This window comes from Populus nigra, chromosome 6, assembly GCF_951802175.1.
Source record: "Populus nigra chromosome 6, ddPopNigr1.1, whole genome shotgun sequence".
NCBI lineage: Eukaryota > Viridiplantae > Streptophyta > Magnoliopsida > Malpighiales > Salicaceae > Populus > Populus nigra.
Window position 1 is genome coordinate 13,282,407 of NC_084857.1, and position 23,866 is coordinate 13,306,272.

At 34.5% G+C, this 23,866-nt stretch overlaps 4 protein-coding genes across 6 annotated transcripts; 2 read left to right on the top strand and 2 right to left on the bottom strand.

Annotated features, from left to right (window-relative positions):
- The first annotated feature begins 798 nt into the window (after positions 1 to 798).
- Positions 799 to 2,416, top strand: LOC133695694 (myb-related protein 305). The gene is made up of 3 exons (XM_062117619.1): positions 799 to 1,126; positions 1,420 to 1,549; positions 1,667 to 2,416. Exons 1-3 carry the CDS (start codon positions 970 to 972, stop codon positions 2,163 to 2,165), a joined length of 786 nt encoding a protein of 261 aa, XP_061973603.1. The 5' UTR covers positions 799 to 969; the 3' UTR covers positions 2,166 to 2,416.
- Positions 2,417 to 7,712: 5,296 nt separating this feature from the next.
- LOC133696866 (pentatricopeptide repeat-containing protein At3g12770-like) lies at positions 7,713 to 10,316 on the top strand. 2 transcript variants are annotated; one of them, XR_009842753.1, is made up of 2 exons: positions 7,713 to 9,770; positions 10,053 to 10,186. XR_009842753.1 is itself a non-coding variant. In XM_062119153.1 (2 exons), exons 1-2 carry the CDS (start codon positions 7,721 to 7,723, stop codon positions 10,167 to 10,169), a joined length of 1,809 nt encoding a protein of 602 aa, XP_061975137.1. In that variant the 5' UTR covers positions 7,713 to 7,720; the 3' UTR covers positions 10,170 to 10,316. The 2 variants fall into 2 exon arrangements, 1 of the variants encoding a protein (XP_061975137.1); XM_062119153.1 differs by having other exon boundaries at positions 7,713 to 9,412; positions 10,053 to 10,316.
- Positions 10,317 to 11,383: 1,067 nt separating this feature from the next.
- LOC133695881 (probable folate-biopterin transporter 8, chloroplastic) lies at positions 11,384 to 16,372 on the bottom strand. 2 transcript variants are annotated; one of them, XM_062117847.1, is made up of 2 exons: positions 13,844 to 16,372; positions 11,384 to 13,192 (listed from the first exon to the last, which is right to left on the bottom strand). In XM_062117847.1, the coding sequence occupies exons 1-2, from the start codon at positions 14,346 to 14,348 to the stop codon at positions 12,039 to 12,041; spliced, it is 1,659 nt and encodes a 552-aa protein (XP_061973831.1). In that variant the 5' UTR covers positions 14,349 to 16,372; the 3' UTR covers positions 11,384 to 12,038. The 2 variants fall into 2 exon arrangements, with proteins under 2 accessions (XP_061973831.1, XP_061973832.1); XM_062117848.1 differs by having other exon boundaries at positions 11,384 to 13,181; positions 13,844 to 13,963.
- An 863-nt stretch (positions 16,373 to 17,235) lies between these two features.
- On the bottom strand, positions 17,236 to 20,174 carry LOC133695882 (haloacid dehalogenase-like hydrolase domain-containing protein At2g33255). Its single transcript, XM_062117850.1, has 5 exons — positions 19,620 to 20,174; positions 19,480 to 19,522; positions 18,812 to 18,872; positions 17,800 to 17,934; positions 17,236 to 17,599 (listed from the first exon to the last, which is right to left on the bottom strand). Exons 1-5 carry the CDS (start codon positions 20,074 to 20,076, stop codon positions 17,435 to 17,437), a joined length of 861 nt encoding a protein of 286 aa, XP_061973834.1. The 5' UTR covers positions 20,077 to 20,174; the 3' UTR covers positions 17,236 to 17,434.
- Positions 20,175 to 23,866: the final 3,692 nt, after the last annotated feature.

Genomic DNA, 23,866 nt, shown 5'->3' on the forward strand with positions numbered 1-23,866 from the left:
GTACACCTGTCCACAAGGTGACGTACCAAACCATCAATGGCTTGAATATTATAATGTCTGCAACGCGTAAAATGGTATCCAGCAACTCTATTTAATTAACATTATAAGGGAGATTGTATGTATCAATCTCCTTGAGAAGTAAGCAAATCGAACAGCTGGTAAGATCCTATTGGCGCACGGGTAATTTTCAAGTTAAAAATAACCCACCACACGTGTTTTTAATTTGCTAAATCTAGATTATGCTTTAGGGGCTTTTACTCTTAGTGTCTTGATGCATAAGCCCTACTCTATACGTGGCATCAGCCCATGAGATTACTATCTCTCTTTGTCTCCCTTTACATCAAAACAAATCCTAATCTAATTGGATTCGATCCTTCTTAGGACATGTCACCCGATGTCTTGACAATCTTTCAGATTTTCCCAATTGCCCTTGTGTGTATCACATGTATTGGTATGAGTGGCACAGGCGTCTCCCCTCCATGGAAAACTTGATCCTTCCATCACATCCACTTGATTAACATGTCGCTTCTTTGAAAACTCAAAGCAATGAGAGGGTATATAGATAAATCTTTGTTTTTGTATTTTAAAAGAAATGTGTTTTTTCATTTTTCTCCTATATTTAAATCATTATTTTTTGTTTTAAAATTATTTTAATATTAAAAATAATTTTTTAAAAATAAAAAATATTATTTTAATATATTTTCAAACAAAAAACACTTTAAAATATAACACTTGTTACTCACGAACACATAATGACGTCGAAGGTATCCAGGAGATCACCAGTACCCACCACGGAAGAAAGATAGAGATGATGTGATGGTGACACTAAATTGACTGATGGGATGGAATTGGGGGGTTTTGTTCAGGCATAAATACGCAACAAACTCTAACCCCAGATGCACAGAATTTGGAAGACAGACTTTGCCAACACATTTACAAACCTAAGCCTTTTTTTTCACACCTCTGCACATGTCTTTGGGAGTGATGGCAGGGCAGTTGCGCTGGGGTGGTCTCATTGAAGAGGGCTGGAGGAAAGGACCCTGGACTGCTGAAGAAGACAGGTTGCTTGTTGAATATGTAAGGCTGCATGGTGAAGGACGATGGAACTCTGTAGCTAGGCTTGCAGGTGTGTATCTAACTCGTATACATATATACAACCTTTTCTCTAATTAGCTACTAAGTCCCAACTCAGTGTTTTAACCTGCGTAAATGGAAATTGCCAAGCTCAGTTAGATTGTCACAGTTGCAATGGTGCAGTACTCTGTTACAAGGAATCCAATTTTTACTCCCTCTAGTGATTAAGGACGCCTGTGGATTTTCTTACTTGTTTTAGTAAATGTCAGTGTTCATCATAGACTATAGCACTTCTACTCAGGACTGATGTTTTTGCATTTCATGTCTGTACCTTCTGCTCTGTAGGGTTGAAAAGGAATGGAAAGAGCTGCAGATTGAGGTGGGTGAATTACTTGAGGCCAGACCTAAAGAGGGGGCAGATAACCCCACATGAAGAGAGAATTATTGTGGAGCTGCATGCTAGGTGGGGGAACAGGTAAAAACTTGAACTCCCATCGTTCTTCTTGAGTTTTTCTCTGAGTTTTCATTGAAATTTTCTAAATAAGCTTCATAGCATGCAGATAATTAATTCGTTTTTTTTTAAAAAAATCAGGTGGTCCACAATTGCTAGAAGCTTGCCAGGGAGAACTGATAATGAGATCAAAAACTACTGGAGGACCCATTTCAAGAAGAAGGCCAAACTCTCTCCAGATAACTCAGACAAGGCAAGGACTCATCTCTTAAAGAGGCAACAATTTCAGCAGCAGCAGCAGCAGCTACAGCAACAACAGCAACAAATCCAACATCAACAACTACTGCAGCTAAATCAATTGGACATGAAAATGATCATGTCCTTGCTCGATGAAAACGAAAACAAAGCACCACATACCCCCCAAATGAGGCAGGAAATGGCACCTCATGCCGTATACCCCAACACAACCGAGGAGCATGGCTTGCTATATAACATGTTCAATGCATCAGTGCCTGAGGCCTCGAACGAGGACATACTCTGGGATGGCTTGTGGAACCTGGATGATGTCCATGGCAATTTTGGTGTGGCATGTGCACCAAGCAGAGCTAGCATGCACAATTTGGTGTCACCTTTTTGCTAACTGATCATCTAGCGCTGTTACATTTTCTTGGGGTTTCAACTGTTCCTGTTTAGCTTGCCATCAAATGAAGTCTCTCAATCTGGAGCTTTGGATTGATGCTTGAGTTATGAAATTTTGGTTGTGAATTGTGATTGGAACTCTCTAGATTTTAATCATGTACTCCATCAATAAGCTTTTCCAATTTTGCATATGAATTGAGGAGTGGACGCGTCTGGCCTCTGACCTCCACTTCAAGAGCTTAATTTGCAGTCCCTTTTCTCTTGTAGCTGCTCTTGCGTTTTACTTCTTCACAGGATCATGGAAACTTGATAGCACGAACTACTCACCCTTCACCCTCTTCTTCTTTCCCATGACAAAGTGCTAAATTTTCCTATATCTAAATTCAATTCTTTGAAACCAAGAAATTCATGAAAATGAAAATTTATTTAACACTTCAATTTCACTTCATCTTTTCAATCCCATTAAAAAGAGACTATCTACTAGAGGAAACGGGTGCCTCTCGCCATGTGACAACCTCGGATAGTCCTCCAACGGATCTTTCTACTTGTCTTGTAGCTAATGAAAGGGGTGCTGCCCATATTATATATAGCTATTCAAACTTCAAAGCATTGGTTTTTACTGTTTTTTTTTTCAATATCAAATATGAAAAAAGGGAAGGAAAAAATAAAAACCTCACGCACACGCACAGAGTCGTATTCATGACCAAAAAAATCCTAGGAACATGCAAATGAGTTACCATCATACCTAATTTTTGCAAGGATTTAGAATCCGGACTTTGCCTCTTAACTAGAGACCAGACCACTGTATCTCTTACACTTTATCACTTGATTTAGAGGAAAATAAGGTTATGATGATGATTTTATAATGCTTTCAATACTTCTGTTTAATTTGATTAAATTCAACGGATCTATACAAGTTGTAAATGCAACTCGTTCGTTCACTCCCAGTGAGAAAGAAAACAAAAGTGAAGGAAAGGAAAAAAAAAAAAGAGAGGGGAACAAATATCGGCAAAACAAAAGATTTTTTTTTAAATTAGCACAATAACCTAAAATCTTTCACAGAAAATTGATATTTGAAAAAGTTTTGGTGAAATAACTTGTTGCGCTTCAGAAGCGCGACATTTGCTAAATGTTGTTATTTCCAAACGTGACGATTAAACATGTCGCGCTTCAAAAACACAATAACTTAATATGTCATATTTTAAAAGCGCAACATGTCATGAAATCTCAATCCCTTCTTACAAGAACACGAACAAATACAACCACTCTCTTTCTAAAAACCGATATCCACAACCCTCCTTTCTCTAAAAATACACCAATCACTTGTTTGTTTGCCTTTAAAACACCAAAAACTCGAACCTTTCTTAGTCCCCAAGTATCCTAGAACGTTTTCCTCTTTAAAATCCATCATCGCCGCTGCCGCCCCAACACTTTCTAGTTCTACAAGCAAGGTAAACGTACTAAATAATAAATTAATTTGTGTTTAGTTTAGTTGAAATGAAATTATTGTTTGTGGTTTTGGTTGAATTTATGGTTTGCTGAATTAATAATAAATTAACTACGAGTACCGATATCAATTAGGAGTGATTTGATATAGCTGAACATGAAAACAACACCAATTAATTAGGAATTAATTATTTCACTGAATTATACGTTGCGTTGAATTTTAAACAAGTCGCCGAATTAAAGATTTTATGATAAGTTGCCGAATTAGGGATTTTATGTGAATTGGTTGGAATCAACTAATAATGTTATCAATTACACTTGATAATTTCATGCAATAGAGCATAAATGAGGTATAATTTTGATGAATTACACGTTGCATTAAATTGTGGATAAGTTGTCAAATTTGATATTTTCTTTGAATTGTTTGAATTTGGATTTCATTTAATGAAATTGAGCATGAAAATATAAATTAGATTTTATATTATGAATTATGTTTGATTTTAGTGAAGAATGCGTTGCATTAAATTTTAGAACTTTGTTTGAATTTGCTATAAATTTTGACAATTAGGGTTGAAGTAATGCAATCTAGTTAAAAATATATCCAATTGATTGAAATCAGATTTTTTTTCTTTTGTTTTACAGAATGTCGTATAACATCTTTATATTATGTTATTATGGTGACACTATTGTTCCTGATGTGAACAATAATATCACATACAAAGGCAGGAACAATTTTCTATTAAATGATAATTTAGGCATGTCATGTGCAGAAATGAAAGAAACTATTTATCATAGACTTGGATGTAATTATAATGATATTGATGTTGAAATAACTTGGAGGTGTCAAGTTGGTAAACATCAGTATTATTTTGTATCGATTGTATGTGATGGTAGTTTTAAGATAATGATTGATTCTTTCATCAAAAGTGGATTAAACATGATGTTATTGTGTGTAAGTAGTCAACCAAATTCTTTATGTGTCCTAACTTTTGGTCGAATATGTATAAATGCATTACAATCTATTAGTCTTTCAACATTATCAAAAACAGTTCATTATCAGATGAGTTGCTACAAAGTATTGATGATACTATGTTTGACAATCAATTTGTTGATCAATATAGATTTCATTATTCTAATCCTAGTGTCAACTAAAATGATGAGACGTTAGACCCGAATGTGACAATAAATGTTGATGATGATGTTGACATTGGCATAATATCTCTTATTTATGAATTTAAAGATGCTTTTGAGTCTATATTTGTTGTTTCTCATAATTGAGCATTTAGTCATAGACGTTTGTTAGGTTGCTATGATTTAGAGGTTGGAAAAATATTCAACAATAAAAATAATTTAGTTAGTGCAGCTAAATGGTGGCACATTGCACATTCGGTTGAATACCAAGTTCAACGATTGAACTCGACCTTTATTCAATTACAATGTGTGCAAGCACCTGAATGTAAGTGGTATTTGCATGAGGGATATCATAAAAGATCGGATTTATATGAGATAACAAAGTTAAAAGGACCGCACATATATATCTCGATCTTTATCCAAAAAGAACATCATTAACTCGATGCAGATTTTATTACTAATGTTATATCAACACTTGTGATGAATAGTTTTTCAATGATGGTTGCAAGCATACAAAATGAAATAAAATTGTATTACAAGTATAAAATATCATATGACAAAACATTAATTTTTATTGATATTTTAATTTAATATTAGGTTGGCTTATTTCTATGGAGTGGTTAAGAGGTCGTATTTGTGCTTCGTAATATTGACGAAGAACATAGAGGATAAACCTATGCATCTCGGCGGTTCAATGTTTTCCGCAATGCACTTGAGAACTTTGGAGAAATGTTAACTTTTGATGATGTCGTGGCAGATGACAAGACCACTTAAGTATGAGCAGTAGCAAGATGCAGTCATGCTATTGATGAGCCGAATCATCCAGTAGATGCAGATAGATAGATGAGTTATACTGACATATTTCAGGATTTCAATTAGTAAAATATTGTATTATTTAAGTATTTCATATCTCTTTTGCATGTATGTATGTTTATTTGCATTCACCTCATGAAAACATTCTTGTATAGAACTAGAGTTAATAAATGTGGTGGGTGAAAATAACTGAGATTTGTGCTTTGAGCCGTAAGACTAATGCTACTTATGATTATGAAATGTAAGAATTTATTGTGTTTGGTTATTGTGATTATTTTCATATATTTTTAAGCGGTATAAAAATTTAGATATAGTCCTATATAGAGGAAACTCTGTCCAAATTTGTTAAAATTAAAAATTTTCTTACTCTCTAAAATCATTAATTAAATTAAATGTAAGATTAATAAAATAAATAACCATTGAGATTACAAGTGTCATGCAGTTCAATGATAAATCTCACAAGAATCTTTTTTGTTAGATTTAGATACAAGAGAATTTAATTGATGGATATTTATGGAATGACTATTGTAATTTAATTTATATCGCGCTTTAACATCACTATATTTAATAAATGTTGTATTATAAAATCACAATATTTAATAAATATCGCATTTGAGAACGACGATATTTAATTGATGTTATTGTTCTAAAACGCAATGTTAATTACATGGCTCACAAATATCACATCAAATAAATATTTTGATTTTAAAATGTATTTTTTTTTGGCTAAAAAAACCAAAAAAATCTGCTGTATTAAATCTTATATTCCTTTTACTTTCCATGTTAATAACTAAATATGCTGAAAAGAAAATATGTGATCGTGGAGAGTACTTTCAATCTAGTACAATCCGTGTTGTCCTTTTGATTTATTGATGTTAGGACAAAAAGAGGTTCAAATTACACCAGCAAAAATCATCTTGAGATCGGAACTAGATTCCTCTCACTCCCACTTATTTCATATGCTATCCTTTCTGATTTTCTAGTCATTTTTTTAAAAAAATCCAAGTTAGCTTGTTTTCTATCATATAATATGTGATTTTTTTTCTTTTAAACTAATGTATTTATTTATATAGAATTATTTTCTCAATTTTTTTCCTAAATCCAAATCCACTTACTATAGATTATCGGACAAAGATTCGATCAAGGATAGAATTGATCTGGATGAGAAAGAGAAAGGGACACGCAGGCCTGTCTTACATGGAGCTGTACGATGTAAGAATCAATCTAGATCTGCTTGTATCTATTAATTAGAAAAAGGAGTTCTTCCATGAAAACGACTCGGAATGAATTCTAGTGATCAAAGAAGTGGAAAATAATATGGATGTGATGGGAAAAGAGAACATTCTCTCTATTTTATTTTTTATTAACTTTTTTTTAAAAAAAATTTTATGAAGCACAAATCGACTTTTTAAAATATATATTGAATAAATCATCTAGTACATTGTTCAATAATAAAAATTTTAAATTAAAAGATTTACTTCTTATATGGTTTTAGATTTGATCCTTATGGTTGCTAATATAAAAGCCACTAGAGGCTTACATGGTCGTTAACTTTAGGGCCTGTAGGATTAGTCGAGGTACGCGCAAGCTGCCCGGACACCCATGTTAATAAAAAAAATACAAATTGAATAATTTACTGCAATAGTACCCTTTATAAGCTTGAGCTGTTCATGCTATTATTATTATTATTATTATTATTATTATTATTATTATTATTAAGAAAGATGTTTAAAACTAAGATGTTCTGTCGAAATTCCTTGCTGGCCACTATAGACTATAGGCCATCCAATTTGACAAAACATCCTATCACGATAAAAAGAAAAGGCAAAATTATTTGGAAATAAAATAAATTATCTCTTGGCTTAGCAAAAACAACAAAATTGGAAAAATAAATTTTCAAAAAAATAAAAAAATGAGAATTTTTTTCAAAACTTTAAAGAAACTTTAAAACCTATTAAAAAACTATAAAAGATAATTAAAAAACTATTAAAAATTCAAATCTAAAATAAAGGCCGAATCCAACTTTGAAAAATAAGTATCCATTGTTAAGAAAGAGACTCGCGGGCTAGGCCCATATTCCGTACCCAACGGGCCCAAGCGATTTTTTCCCTACTATAAGAAATTAAGAATCACCCGCCAAATTCAAACAGGACTCCAGAGCTCTAAATGACCCTTTTCTCTGTATGGAAAGCAGTTAGCCTCAGAAGCTCCCGTAATTACTGTTATGCCACTCCGGTCTCTTCAGCTGAAAACCTCCTTGATTTACTCCGTCTCTCACTCACCCACAAGTCTCTCAAACTCACTCAACAATGCCATGCTCGAATTCTCTCTCTTGGTTTCACTCAAAACCCCTTTTTGGCCACCAAACTCATTTCTGCGTATGCTATATTCGGCGTCCCAGCTCTGTCCCAACTCGTTTTTGACTCGATACATTTCAAGAGTGTTTACCTATGGAACTCGCTGATTAATGGGTTTGTAAAAAATCGTGCTTATAATGAAGCTTTTGGTTGGTTTTATCAAATGTGTTGCCGTGGTGTTTTGCTTGATGACTATACCTTTGCAACAATGTCAAAAGTTTGCCACGAGATTGGTGACTTGAATGCAGGGAAATTGATTCATGGGAAAATTTTAAAAACTGGGTTTGTTTTGGATGTTATAGTTGCCAATTCTCTTATGTCAATGTATAGCAAATGTGGGGGATTTGTAGAATGTTTGAAACTATTTGATGAAATGCCTGAGAGAAATGTCGGTTCTTGGAATGTTATTCTATCGGGTTATGCGGATTCAGGGGATCGTAATTTTGATAAGGAGGTTTCAGGTTTTGTTAAAGACATGCAGATTGAGGGGTTAAAACCCGATGCATTTACAGTTTCCAGTCTTTTGACTCTGTGTAATGGGCATATGGGGAAAAGGGACCATGGGAGGGAGCTTCATGGGTTTATAGTGAGAATTGAATTGGCCGTGGGTTCTGGTACAGAAGTTCATTTGGGATGCTGTTTGATTGATATGTACTCGAGGAGTAGTAGAGTTGATGTGGGTAGAAGGGTTTTTGATAGAATGGAGTGTAGAAATGTTTATGCTTGGACAGCAATGATCAATGGTTATGTGCAGAATGGAGCTCTAGAAGAAGGACTGGTTCTTTTTCATGAAATGCAGGTGAGGGATGGAGTAGAACCTAATAAGGTGTCGCTTGTGAGTGTTCTTCCTGCTTGTAGCGCGGTTGCTGGTTTAACTGGAGTGAAACAAATTCATGGATATGCCATTAGGAAGCAATTCAATAATGATGTTTCTTTATGCAATGCTTTGATTGACATGTATTCCAAGTGTGGGAGCTTGGATCATGCAAAACAAGTCTTCGAGTTTGGTTCTTTTCTTAGGGATCCGATATCTTGGAGTTCAATGATTTCTGGCTATGGATTGCACGGGAAGGGAGAGGAAGCTGTCTTTGTATACAACAAGATGCTTCAGCTTGGGAATAAACCAGACATGATAACAATAGTAGGGATTCTTTCTGCTTGTAGTCGGGCTGGATTGGTAGATGAAGGCTTGTGCATCTACAAGTCTGCAATAAATAAATATAGAATTAAGCCAACTGTTGAGATTTGTGCTTGTGTTGTGGATATGTTAGGCCGAACAGGCCAGCTTGGCCAAGCTTTAGATTATATTAAAACTATGCCAATGGAACCTAGTCCAAGTGTTTGGGGGGCTCTTGTTAGTGCTTCCATAATCCATGGAAATTCTGAGATGCAGGATCTGGCTTATAGGTTCCTTGTTCAGTTAGAACCTGAAAACCCTTCGAATTATGTCTCGCTTTCAAATCTACATGCGTCTTCCAGGAGATGGGATGTAGTATCTGAGGTGAGAACAATGATGAAAGATAGATGCTTAACAAAAACTCCTGGGTGCAGTTGGATAAGCATTAATAACACTACTCATTTTTTCTATGCTGCTGATAAACTGCATCCTTGTTCCAAGTCAATCTATGAACTGCTGGGTGGCCTCATATTACTGATGAAAGGACCTGCTGTTTCTCATGATTTTGAAAATTTTACATGGGTGTCTTGATATTGATCTTCTGTTATCTGTCTCCCTTTACTATTGAGGATATCTTGTCTAAACCATATGGTGCCACAAATATGCATTCACTAAACGAAGGATCGAGACTTGTATGCTGTCCATACCTCTGGAAATGTTTGCTGAAAAATTTGTCATTCAGGTTCGTATGCTGTTTGTTTCTATAGGGTTTTTATTGTCTTAATTTGATGTACAACTGCTAATTCAGAACAATTCAAGTGCATTAGCCTTCCAATCATTCGTTCAATGCTTGATAAAATTGCCTCAGACAGAAAAATAGGCTTCATGGAAAATTTACTTAAGACTGTGGAAAGCCTTTGTTTTTTGGATTTGGGAACTCTATGTCCTTTTGACTTTTGCAAACAATCCTGCTTATAAACGATTCCTAGGCATGTACTGAAATATTAAATCTTTTTTCTTGCAGGTGGATTTTGCATGCATTCTTAAACTGGCCAAACTTATTTCAAGTTTAGCTGTGTGGATTGGTAGTTTGGACAGAGACCATTCTAGTTCCTCGCTCATTTCTTCAACAAATTATTGAAACGAAAGGAGTGCGGCCAATCTTAAAGATAATTGACAAGATCTTAAGATATGCCGAACTGCTAGTGGCATCACTGGCACCTAATTCGCGTGGCAGTGAAACATTCTGTAACTATTAAAAGGAGCAATATTAGCAATCATTGAGTAACATTGCTGGGTCTACAGCTTCTTCTTCTTGTCAGGATGGGACGGGGTTTTTGAGAGGGAGTTTTAACCTGTTTTTTTTAAAATTTTAATATTTTTTTTGCTTTAAATTAATTGTTTTTAGATCGTTTTGATATAATGATGTCAAAAATAAAATTTTTTTTTTAAAAAAACATTATTTTAATATTTTTTATTTAAAAAAACAATCGTTACCACATTCTCAAAAAACTCTGAAAGAAGAAGCAGAGTTACTGGTGGTTAGGTTCTTGTAAATGCGGCTTCAAGAGTAACCATCTGATATCAATGCTTGATGTTCACCTTGCCAAATTTGTTCTGGAACGAGGATTAGTCAACAAACTATGCATGGAATAATAAATGGAATTTTCATGTTTTCTTTTCTCTCGTAATTTCATTTCTCTATTCAACTGTCCCCTCCCCTCTGCTCTGCACCCCCAACCCTCCTGCATCCATCCATGCTATAGGATTTATTAATAGCACCCTGAGGCGGGGTGCCAAGGCTTCTTGAGGTAAAAACTAAGGTAGTTTTGCCAAACCAGCAAGCTCCTATAATAACCGGGGAGATTGGGATCAAAGTTCAAAGTATGCTTTATTACTGCAACGCATATTACCTCACCAGCGAGTTGATCGCAGCATCGGTCGACTTGTACCCAGGTAGCTTCCTATCTTGACCCTCGAGCTTCTTTCACATGCAAAAGACTTCCATCTACTTAAGTTTGAGCTGTTCATCGTGGATGTGGAAATGTTCTCACCGGTAGGCTCATATATTGGTCAGTTCCTGTTAAAAACAAATTGCAGGATATTGTCCATGACAAAATGGCTCTAGTAGTATGGCAGAAGCTGAGCCTATTTCCACTCAGAAGTAAATAATGAAAGACACAGTAGAGTGCAATTGGAAGCCACAAAGCATTCTCACTCATGAAACCGCAAGAACAATTTTATGTGTTAATTCTTGTCACAAGGCATGTTATCTTACTAACTATCCATCGGCAACGATACAAACACCACAAAATTGACGGAAGACAATTGGGGACAAGCAAGCAAATAATAGGGTTTGAATGAAAATTTGTCAGTTTCTCTTTCATGTAATGTAAACCATGTACAGAATTCTCGTTCATACAACGAGGAACTCCCTAAAGATGCTCTGATGCGTTTATTTTGGTAAAGAAATGACCTGTTACAGCTTAGGAATAAGAGTACCACAGTCAAACATGAAGGAATTTGAGTAGTTTACTACCAAATTGTTAACCATTGGGTATATAGGCCTTCCATGATTAAAATGGCTCAGCCGAATGCATCATCTACATGCCTTCCTGCTTGTTCACCATCCCTCAAGTTGCCAGATGAACTTGATGCGCAGCAGATATGATTCTCTGGAAATTAAACTACTCACTTCAAGAAATATCAGAAGCAAATCTTGGGATCCAATAACAAAATCCACTGATCAAGAATGCTTGAATGGTGCCGCTGAGCTGATGTATGTGTGCACATTTGTGAAACAATAATCCAGTTAACACAAATTGATCATCTTTGCCAGAGGATTTGTACTAATTGAAGGGTCATTCCAATCTTAGCGCAGCTGAGATAGGCTCGGTGCATCACATTCCCATATGATTCGACGATTCGGCAGTGTGAAGACAATTCAAATGTTCCAATCTCCTACCACTCATTTTCCAGCAAAATGCTGTCGTCCGTCCCTCTAGCTTGTTTATCTCTGTGAATCAGATTCTCTTTCACGGTGGTAAACATAAATAGAGCCAAACACCACTCTTCCAACCCTTCTATTTTTTCGTGTTCTTTTACTCATACCTCGCTTTCTTTCCTTCTCAACAATGGGTTTGGACATGGGTAAACGATGAATCCATCCTAAAGGCAATAATGCTGCAAGGAACTGTATCAAAATTCCCACTGGCAGGCTTGAGTAATTACCAGATGTTATTCCAATCAGAGAAGCTAACCCAACGCCCAAGAACCCACTAACAATTGATGATAAACACAACGATGATGCCAAGAAAGAGGTAAGAGATCCTTCACAACCCTGTGGACATAAACTCGCCAATAGCATTGAAAAAGGAAGGAGCTTAAATTGTGCAAGTGTTTCTGCTAAACCCGAAAAACAACAGGCAAACACCTCATTGGGAATTCCCAATTTAAGATTGATCTGTCTCGCTAGAACAAGATCCAGAAGAAGAGAACAGGCATATAAAAACTGGACTGCACTAACTAATTTCCTCATAGGCACTTCTTTCCAAAAACGGTCATAGATTATAGTCATGGAAAGAAGTATCAACTGGCCAATTACGCGTGACATTCCAATAATTGAAGGATCAAGATGTAGACACTGAGTTTGGTAGCAAAAGATGGAACCTGAGAGAACCGGGACCGTAGCAATAGAAGCTACAATCCAAGTGAGAGGGCAGGAGATGTTGTCATCGTTTAATGCAGTTTTAAGATCACTTATCTGCTTCCTAATATTCTCCCAAATTGATTTCTTTACAAGGTTGTGATCGGATGGTTCTGATAAACCAAGAGAGTTCTCTCTCACTGTTGATGAAAATGCCAGTTGAAGAGATAGCAGAACTGAAAATACAAGGAACATGGTTTTGGGTGGTGTTTTCTGTAAGAAACAACCACCTAGCAAGTTGCCTAGGATTCCACCAACAGCTAAAGCCATAAATGCATAAGACTGGAGGCCCCCAATTCTGTTTTTTTGGCCATATTCTGCAACGAGGGCATCCTTTGCTATTTCTGTGATAGAAGCGCCAAGATTACTGATAAGAATGCATGCCATAAGGATTCCAAGGGCTTCCCGTGCAACTGGGATCAATGCTAGTGGCCCCCAAGCTAGCACCTGCAAAAAGACTGAGAATTTCACTTCTGTCAACTTCTTCATAAGCTAGATCAATCAATCAGATAAATTCATAGAAATTATTTGGGATGTGACAAACTTACTCCCATTATAACAATAGGCTTAGAATTGAGTTTTCAACTTTCCCTTATCTCTCATGATGGATCTGTACCTATTTTCTTCTCTTCAAGAAAATCCCTCCAATGTCTTACAATAGACATTCTTTTTTTTTTTTTTTGGGGGGGGGGGGGGGGGGGGGGGCATCATCATTTGCTATACACCCTCAAGTTCTAGCTTTCTTGATAACAAGAGATAGGATCTGGCCATAGTCAGCCACTATGAAATGTAATCTGACAAATTAAGGTACCTCATCTTTTTATTGTCCATGCACAGAAGGCTTGGACATGGAAATTGACAAAAGGAATCTTGAGGCATAACTACGTAGGGAATTCAAGCAACGGGCAGAATGCCAGAATGAAAGTCCAATAAAACTTAACCACATATCCAGCGTAATTTAGAAAACATATACAAGTTCCAACAATAAGCTTAAAACATAAAAATTCAAAAAACTGTCTGTCAAAATGATTGATTAAGAGCAACTTAAACAGAAGCAATGAACACTGAAAGACATAAACTAGACAAAGCAGAGATATAAGACAACTAACCTCCCACTAGAATATAAGGTATTCTATGAGCACCTCCAGTGTAAAGAGCATCAGAGAGGATTCCATAAAGAGGCTTAGCCACCATGGGAAAGTTACCACAGTTTTGCAAAAGCTGCAGCGTTGATGAATGCAAGTTGAGATTGTGAGCCATATGGAAGTTGAGTGCAAGCAAAGGAAAGCACCTAAAACCCTGCATCCAATACCCAAACCCACACAAAGCCAGCATCTGTTGGCTACCCAAATGGCCAAAACCTCTCCTTTCCTCATATCCCCTGCTTTTCTTACCTTTCTTAGGAGAAACTTGATCTGGGGCTATTAAAATGGAGCTAAAAGGATAAGTCTTGGGCTTTGAAGGGTTGTTAATGATGTTAGGGTTCTTCTTGTGAGAAGAGCATGGAACTGGTTTCAAGTGAGATAACTTATTAGAAGGGAATATTTGTATTTTTGGGTTATCTGGAGACAACTTGGTAAGTGGACTTTGACTGGCAATTGATAAAGGAAACATAATTCTTGATTACTAAGAGGTTAAGAAGTTACTAAGATTAATGTCCATGCTGTTTATAATGACTCAGTTTGTGAGTTGGAAACAAGAGGTGCAACATAAGCGAAAAACCCAGTTTAAGGTTGCTGAAAGAAGAAAGATGATGAAGCTTTCAAGGGAAGAGAGATATCTAGAAGAGTGCAGGAAAGGGTTTTGAATATTGTAAGATTGCGTGATTCTAGGCAGCTCATGCCTGATGGTGGCTTGATTTGTTCTGCTGTCTTTTTATTAATGGGGATTTGGTGGGCCCTTCTCTCTCCATCAATTACAAGGAGATAGGGGGATGACGAGTCCAAATTAGGCAGAATTTTATGGGTCAAGACGGTGACATCGAAGAAGATGTACTCCAGGCTTCTTAGAAAATAGGTAGATGTTGTGTTTTATTCATAAATATATTAAAATAGCCAAAAGTATTTTTAAAATACAGTTTAAAATGCAAAAACAACATCAGTTTCACCATAATTACCAACATGTTAACCAAACAGCTTCACCATCCTTGTCGAGCAAGTAAGCAGTTGCAGTCACCACGATACTCAGCAATATGCAGTGGTGCTCTATAAAAATCTCTGGCCTTGAAGAATCTCCTCTATCCCAGAACCAGACATGTTATGAAGTATAACTATTAGTCCTCATGCAAGAGCCACGAATCATCAACCTCTACTACAATTTCACCCTCGTCAAATACATCTTACTAGAGCAATAAAAACCATGGATGTCCTGTAATTAACTCCAAGTATTAGAAACAAGAGCAGATCACTTGGTACTCCTTCATCAGACAACCTCCTGGCAGGACACCTACAAAACATCCTCTTCAAAAGATCAATAACTAATGTTGAAATCGATTAAAAAACTTCATCAGGAATCCTCAAATCCTTTCTCAGAATTGCGTTAGAAATCTCCTTCAATCGTTTTCCCGTTAAACGGAGGAGACCTCGCCAACATAATATACATCACCACCCCAGCACTCCACGCATCCACTTTCTCATCATATTCATTCCCCAACAAAACCTCAGGCGCTCTATATCACGGTGACCCCACACCCCATTCACAGTCTTTCTCTTCCTAACAACCTTAGCGAATCCAAAATCCGCAAGCTTCATCCTGAATCTGCTGTCCGTTAAGATGTTTTTGGGCTTAATGTCCCGGTGAATTGCCCCGTTTTTATGGCAGTGATATAGATAGCTTTCATTAGTTGAGAAGAAAGGCATATGGGCTCACTTTATTTTAGAATACCCGTGTGGTTGATTACTAGCTCGAAAATATCTTTGTTTTGGAAAAAATCGATTACCACAAGTCTAGCCTTATGTTGATGGATTTCACTGTAAAAGAGTCACCGGTGAGGCGGGATTGGCAACTATAAACGGTGAAGGTATATGTAAGTGTGGAATCCAAGTCCTAGTGATTTTTGAAGATAATAATAAGTATTTAAACTTTCATGATTTTTATAGTTGAGTTAATGATATTTAAACTCTTTTCAGATAAGTATTCTAATTTTTTAAATTAGCAATAAATTTTTGAATTTGTTTTTTTGTGTGGGTGTAACTTTTTTTGTGTCAAACACTCTTTTAATCTTCAAACAACCATACTCAGTTCAATTTGTCCCAAAAGTCATCCCCTCCATCAACAGTTCATCCATTCAAGTCACCAGTCCATGAAGCACTGAGTAGAAGGAGCCCAGGAATCTTACCAAGAATCCTCACACTGTAAATCTCTGTTTGCATGATCTGTATCTCCACACTGTATTCTCCCTATAACATTAACAACTCCACTGGACACACTACTGCTCTGATACTTTCAATCTTGTAGCCCACGAGCCACCAAACTCTGCATAAGTTTGTAGCAACAGTTTGTCCTGGGCAGCAGAATCTGATAGGCTTTTCCACGGGGACGATTGAAATGTATGGCGGAGCACTCCCTGGCTCGCATACAGCTTCTTCGCAGTCTGTCACTGAATCATTCTGCATCAGCTATATCAAGAATGTGCGTATAAACATTGATCCTAGAAAGCAGAAGAGCTCCTTCCAAACTCAATGCTATGAGTTGTCATGGTTAAATAACATAGCTAAAATTATTGTTTACATCTTTGACATTTATCCAGTTGTCTTGGCAGAGTTAGGGAGTTGTTGGGAGTATAATTGTGGTTGTTTTTTAAAATATTTTTTATTTAAAAATATATTAAAATAAATTTTTTTTAAAAAAAATTATTTTTAATATTCATATATCAAAATAATTTAAAAATACTAAAAAATATTAATTTAAAATAAAAAAATTAATTTTTTTAAAATATAAAAATAAACTGGACCTAAAAATACGATATCAGTTATACCTTCACCTTCACCGCACTAGTTACATTCTCTTTCTAGCCTTCGTCATCTTCCTTATTCTCACACAAGTCATATGGCATAATTTCAACCCACAGTAGGTTAATTTTCTTCATGTTCTCACTACAAAAGAAGAAGAAAAAACTAGAAATCAATACATATCAATTCCTCTTTTATAATATTTTTTTTACAAATAAAAATTTTTAAAAAATAAAAAACATTTATTTTTAAATTATATTACTAATGTGTTCAACTTTACATAATATTTTTTATAACATCAATTTAATTAACCACTTTCATTTATATTTGTCTTTTAAATTATAGATTTTTTTAGATATAGATTTATCTTTTATTTATTTAAATAAATAAATTCAATAAACCTAATCAGATACATATTTCATTTTATATTATGAAATATCTTAATCTTGTTTGCATAGACTTTTCAAATTATATTTTGAATCTTTGTATAAAAAAAAAACATTAAAACAACCAACATACCCAATAATTTTTTTTTGATTAAAAAAAAAAAAAACGTTAAATGGCTAGTTATATTTATGAAGTGGCCACCTTTTCTTTATCTAGTGACATGGCCTTTGATTCTTGACCATTTAACGTCATGGAGGGGATTTTTAAGAGAGAAGGTTCCCTCTTTAAGTCCTAGCTCAAATGACAATAATACAAAATATTTCTCCAATGAAGTGTAGAAAGTCTTCATCAGGAGATTGAAAATCAAGGCATCAAATCAAAATTTGTCTCCAATAGTGAATGAACTTCGGCTAGGGAAGCGACCTTGAAGTCTGGTTCTAGATCCAACTTGGTAAAATCAGCAGAACCGTACCTCCCCTTTTCATCAAGCAAGCATGTGAAGGCTCCAGCTCGCTTTCCACAGGCCACCTGTACAAGCCATAAAATCAATCACCCATTGCTTAAGCATTGGTCACACAATTCACCGACACAACTAAGAATAATTGTATCACATCAACCCTTCAGTCACATCAACCCTTCAGTCGTAGAAGCAAACTTCCATCCTTTTGATACAAGCATCAAAGACAGCACAATGTATCAAAAAAGAACTTAGGAAGAATATCACTCACATCATCTTTGAGGCTGTCACCAACCATCATGACCTCATTGGGCTGGACATCCCAAGTTGAACAGATATGCAGCAGAGGAGCAGGATCTGGCTTGTAAGGACGAAACTCCCTGCTTAATGCTGGAGAAAACACAATCTGCAGCAAAAACACTTAAAACATAACATTTCTGGTAGAACAATTAAAAAGGGCCCCCCTGCAAAGGGCAGACAATGTGGACACAAGCACATGTAAAACTGGGTCACATCTGACGAGGTGTATTGGTTTTGCTGTTTGCTTAAAATTAGAAAAAGGTCCTTTTATAATTTTTTTCTGAAAAATATAACAGTACTTTTTGGTAGCTATACACTAAAAGTGGGACGAAGGACTGAAGAAAAAAGGGTTCTTTTCAGCAGAAGCTTTCTTTTCCTGCATAACCGTAAGCAAAATTACAAACCTTTTGCTCTTTGAAGCAAAATGGTAAGAATTGAGCCAAGGGAAGTATCAGTTATTCGTGACAATAAGAGGCAAACCTTTGAGCAAGCATGCGAAGTGTCCAGGCTCAAGTGAGAGAAGAATCCAAGAATGATATATATGGATTGATAAAAAAATAAGTATGATCTATACGGAAACTAAGGATTCAGGAAGCACATTAACAATCCTGAGGGACTTTTGTGGAGGGAGGGGGGGGGGGTAAAAAGGTGGTTTCGAAGAAACAGTCAAATTTGACGCGGGAAAGGTTTATGCCGTGAAGCTCCCATTCCCTGATCTACAGTCCTGATGGACTTTGTATGGACTAGACAATGCATTTTGTTTGTAGACCCACGCAGATTGAACAACCTCACCAGTATAGATGTTTAACCTGACAAATTCTGCTATAGCAATTCACTCTTTAAACGCCCATTTCATGCATTACACGCTAAAATGTGATTGATCCGAGCATTCGAAGAAGATTGTGGAGCTATGGCAGAAATAATCTTCATGTTACATACACTCAAGAACCTTGATGCACTATACTAAATGTGTTTTAACTTACCTCAAAGCGTTGATGATAGAGATCTACTGCTTCCTTGACATTTCGCGTAATCAATCCCCTTCTGAAAACAAGTAAAAGCTTTGTTATCATGACCATACAGGTGCCACATAATTTCTTTAGGAAAACACAGTGTGATTACAAGAGCTGCATTGTCTATCGCATAGTTGCAAGCAAAAGTCACGCATCAATTACATTCTGAATTTCACCTGACATGCAAAATCATATGAAATTCTGCTTTACCATTATTTCACTTGCACGCTTGGCAGTAAATTAAATTGTTTTTCTCAACTTTTCAACCCGTCACTCCAGATCATCACTTCACGAATAGACCAATCAAGCACGCATTCTGTAGCAAATCTAACATGCACAGATGCACTTGTAACATAAGATTAATCAAAACTCAATTTTAAACCCCAACCCACCATTTAAAAAAAAAACAATAAACGAATAATCCACCTTGTTGTGAGTAGTAAAATGGGAGGTATAGATTCATTTTATAGTAACTCAAGCTACCCCAATGTAGCTCTTACATATAGCCATGATAAATAATATGGAACTAACTCACGCATTTGAATGATTAAAAAACAATTAGGTTATTCAATCACAAATAAACTAAATTCCTCAGCGCAAATGAAACACCAGTAATTGTATATTGAAACTTTTAGTACCTAATTTTCTTGGAATCAAGAAAGCCACAAAGCTCAGCTGCACCTGCAGCTCAGTAATTTCCAAAAAAAAAATAATCAGCAGGTGAATCCAAGTATGAAACGAATATACGATGCCGCATCGCTGCAATCCAATGACTCACCAGGCATGATTTGCAATCGCTCGCGACCTAGTCGCTCGAAATCAAGGATGATCTCATTAGCCTTTCGCTGCTCATCAGGGCTCCAACTCTCAATGAGATGCAAAATGTCGATGCCAGATGGATTTTCTTGTCTGATTCTGCGATACTCGGTTTCTCCTAGCACGGCCTTGTACATGGAAGAGAAATCAATGACGGGGACGGTTAAGGTTCCGTCCATGTCGAAAACGACACCTCTTAAGCGAGTTTTGGTTTTGATGGACATGGCGGTGAGGTGAGAAAGGGGGAAGGGGTGAGGTTTTGGGTGTATGAAGGGGATGCATTTGAAGAGAAAGGAGGGCATTGCACGGTATTTTGGTGGGAGATATTTTGGTGGCAAGGGAGAGGGTCCAGGTGATGAATCTGTGGTGCGTGATGGCCACGTACTTCCATTAAAATTAACATGTGAAAAGCAAATCATGAAAGCTTGCACGAAGGTGGAGACCTTGTATTCATCGTTTCATTCCTTGTATCCTTCCAACATTCATCACCAATTTCATCTCTTTATTTTTATTTTTTTTTGTGATTTCTATATTTTTGTTTGAATTTATGTATGCCTTCTACTCAACAAATTTCTTATCGTGGCCCCTTTTGTCAAGTTTTCTTTTAACTTGTTTTTAATTTTATCTTGTAAAATAAAGCTGGAGCTGATGTAGAAAAATAAATAGATAGACAGCAAATGCTTCATCATGAATTAGATAATTTTTTTTGCAATGTTAAAAAAATTTGCTTAAGTGTTATTATTGCATTTAAAATAAAACTAACGATGCAGTATTATAGAAAAAAAAAACTAAAAAAATTATGATAATAGTTATTCATGAATCAAAATGTAAAATAAAAAAATTAAAATAACTAATAAAAAAAACTTTAAAAAGATAATCAAATGAGGATATCAAAACCCACGAATAGAATCATGCATACATGATAATCAAATAAAAAATAAAAAAAATTGATTTTAAAAAGAATTGAATTTTGAAGGATAAAATAAAAAAACATTTTAAAAGAAACCTAGACCACCCGGATAAATGAAGTTCCTTTTTTAAAACGAACAACTTTAAAGTATATAATTGGAAAAAAATAATATTAACCTGTGTAAACTTTTCAAATTCATAATTCTGAGTATTGACTAAACTGGAAGCATTACATCTGAAAAAGCAATTATTTAAAAACTTGGCTTGACTCAATGATTTGAACCATAACCGGGCCAAGCTTCAAAAGAAATTGGGGGAGAATTAATCTAATATAAGACTATCAAAAACTCGAGTTGACCCATGTTTTGAGGGAAATCTAGTCAAAACATGATCAAAACCCATTGACTATTTTCTTTTTTTTTTCTTTCAAAATGGTATCATTTTGATTTTTTTATTTGTAAAACAAAAGGATTTGGTTGGCTTAGGTTAACTCAAGTCTATCCACTCGACCTATGACCCGATCATTGTCCCAAATTGACTTTTAGGTAGGCTTATAAACAATGGGAAAAACCTAGGAGACCAAATCTCAATAATTGGAATGTCGAGTGATGAAAAAAAAACTAAATGATAGAGAAATAGCAATTAAAAGAATAAGAATCTTATTTGAAAAAAATGAGAGGACAAACAAAAATATTGAATTAAATGGCAAAATTAAAAAAAAATCAAATTAACAAATGAATCCAAAACAAAAAAACAAAGAATACCAATTCTCAACGTATAAAATGATGATAGATGAAATTTAAAAAAAATAATGAAAAATAACCGAAGCCAACCCAATCCAACCTTTAGAATTTTTGTAACATGAATCGCGAGACTAGATTATAATATAAAAGTCTAACATAAAAAAATAACACTTTAAAATTCATAACCAATCAAAATAATTAGGGATAAATTTGAAAAAATAAATAATTTAAAAAGATAGAGAACCAAATTTGATGAAAAAATAAAATAAAACCAAATTACAAGGGGTGAAATTAAAAAACAATTTCAATCTAGAAAAGGATAAGAACAACTAAAAATAACAATTAAAAGAATGAGGGTTATATTTGATATAAAAATTAAATATCAATGAATGAAATTCAAATACAATTCAATTAAATAAAGGATTCAAAACCAAATACATCGCAATTAAAAGAATGAAAACAAGATCTAATATAAAAACCAAATGCAAATGGATGAATTTGAAAGAAAAAAAACTTGATAAATGATTCAAGACCCGATACACCATGATTAAGAGAATGACTTAATGATGATCAAATTTGACATAAAAATCAATTATGAAGGTATGAAATTGAAAAAAAAATTAATTCAATAAATTATTTTAGGCCAAATACATTGCAATAACAAAAACAAGGACATAACCTAACTTAACTGACAAATAGCCAGATTTTATTGTTTTTTTGCAATAGGTAACATGTTTTTCTAGTAGAAGAGAGGGGAAAGAGGGAGGGAGAGAAAAACCCTCGGTTGAAGCTCCTCCGCATGCTGCATCGCCACATGTGCTTGGCCACCATGCTTTGGGTTGAGAGGCGCATCAAACGCTGCCCTAAAAGGCGGCGTTCAATATTGTTTTGGTGCTGCATGCGCCACCCGAGAGGAGGGGACACCACCAACTATTTTTTAATATAAACAATAATGTGCGTGCGTGTTTGTTAAAATGATATTAAAACGACGAAAACACCCCTAACCCCCACCTTATATTAATAACAAAACCATATTAAAACGACGAAAACACCCTTACATGCAATTTTGTTTTTTTCCTAAAACTCAGGGGTGATTTCGTATTTTTTTTCCTTCATAAAGGTATGAGTGTAACTTCACTGTTTAATTTTTTAAAAAAGACAAAAGAAATCTCCATTCAAAAGTTAAAAATTTATGCCCTAAAAGGCAAATTAGTATTTATACTACAACAAAAAAGCAGACTATTTTGTTCCCAATCATTTTTTCAACGGCAAATATATACCATTAAAAAGACAATCTTGTTCTCAATTTTTAAGTAGTTTTTTTGGCAAGGTCAATTGCGTTTTTATATTGTTTCATTCCATAATAATATGTGTCTTGGTGATCAGTAAAAAACTGAACTAATTTAGTTTATTTTTAATGCCTTGAGATTAAAAAATCAAAAAGAAAAAAAATTTTCAATAAATTTTCAAATTTAGAGAGAATGTTTATAGAATTGAAAATTTAAAAATTTTAAAAGAAAAGGTTTATCTTGAAAAAATTCCATAATTCAAAAACAAAATATTGATCTTTTCATTTTTTAATTTAAAGATTTTTTTTATAATCAAACATTAAAGTAAGGTTTTATCTCACTATCTTAATTTAAAACATTGATACTTATTTTAGATATCGAGTAGTCTAGTGTTATTTCAAATAATTTTTTATTTTAAAATATATCAAAATAAATCTATTTTATATTTTTAAAATTTTTGATATTAATATTTCAAAACCATCAATTAATTTAGTATTTTTTTTCAAGCCTATAATATTTTTTAAAAGCACTAAAAATATTAATTTAGTATTTTTTCAAGCCCAAAATATTTTTAAAAAACATCTAAAAACAAAAATATAAATCAAGTAAAAGAAGAAAGTCTCGTATAATAAATCAATTTCTTAAGAACTTAATATTTTTCATTGATTGAATACTTGAACAAGCCAAGGATGGGAAAGTAAGAGATATGTTTTTATGTTAAATAAACGGTTAGTTACATCCAAAGACTTTCTTTTTTCGTGGGTGCACTCTTATTTCTGTTTATTATGTTTTTTCTATTTATTTTTTAATTTTACTTTTTTATTTATTTCAAATTATTTTTTTAACAATATTATTTCATATATTTTCAAGTAAAAAAATATTTTAAAAAATAATAACCATCACAAAGACATAAATACTATCAGAACAATTTCAGAAAAAAAAGGGAGCAAAATCTGACATGATTATGAGAGCATACATAGTTTTTTTTTGAGTATTTATGTCAAAATTTGTTCTTGTTTCTCTATTTTTTTTCAAAACTTATTTGATATTTTCGGAAGAAAATGGTTCAAGTCATACGTGTCACGATGTAATTCATCAATCTTTAAGTTTGAATGCCGTAAACATTTTGAGGCATTGATGATAAATAAAAACTTTGTTGCCTGGAGAGACACAATGCTATTTTATATTAGTAGAGGGATTCAATGAAACATTTGTTACTAGTAAAAGGACCAACTACATATCGAAAGCCCGTTAAAACTCTCGGGATT

Coding starts and splice junctions, on each gene's coding strand:
- LOC133695882 (XM_062117850.1), bottom strand. CDS start 20,076: ATGATTTGCTTTTCACATGTTAATTTTAATGGAAGTACGTGGCCATCA. Junction 18,873..19,479: donor CTTGATTCCAAGAAAATTAG/GTACTAAAAGTT, acceptor ACTTGTTTTCAG/AAGGGGATTGATTACGCGAA. Junction 17,600..17,799: donor GTGACAGCCTCAAAGATGAT/GTGAGTGATATT, acceptor TGGCTTGTACAG/GTGGCCTGTGGAAAGCGAGC.
- LOC133695881 (XM_062117847.1), bottom strand. CDS start 14,348: ATGTTTCCTTTATCAATTGCCAGTCAAAGTCCACTTACCAAGTTGTCT. Junction 13,193..13,843: donor ACCTTATATTCTAGTGGGAG/GTTAGTTGTCTT, acceptor TGAAATTCTCAG/TCTTTTTGCAGGTGCTAGCT.
- LOC133696866 (XM_062119153.1), top strand. CDS start 7,721: ATGACCCTTTTCTCTGTATGGAAAGCAGTTAGCCTCAGAAGCTCCCGT. Junction 9,413..10,052: donor GATGGGATGTAGTATCTGAG/GTGAGAACAATG, acceptor TTTTTCTTGCAG/GTGGATTTTGCATGCATTCT.
- LOC133695694 (XM_062117619.1), top strand. CDS start 970: ATGTCTTTGGGAGTGATGGCAGGGCAGTTGCGCTGGGGTGGTCTCATT. Junction 1,127..1,419: donor CTCTGTAGCTAGGCTTGCAG/GTGTGTATCTAA, acceptor TCTGCTCTGTAG/GGTTGAAAAGGAATGGAAAG. Junction 1,550..1,666: donor CATGCTAGGTGGGGGAACAG/GTAAAAACTTGA, acceptor TAAAAAAATCAG/GTGGTCCACAATTGCTAGAA.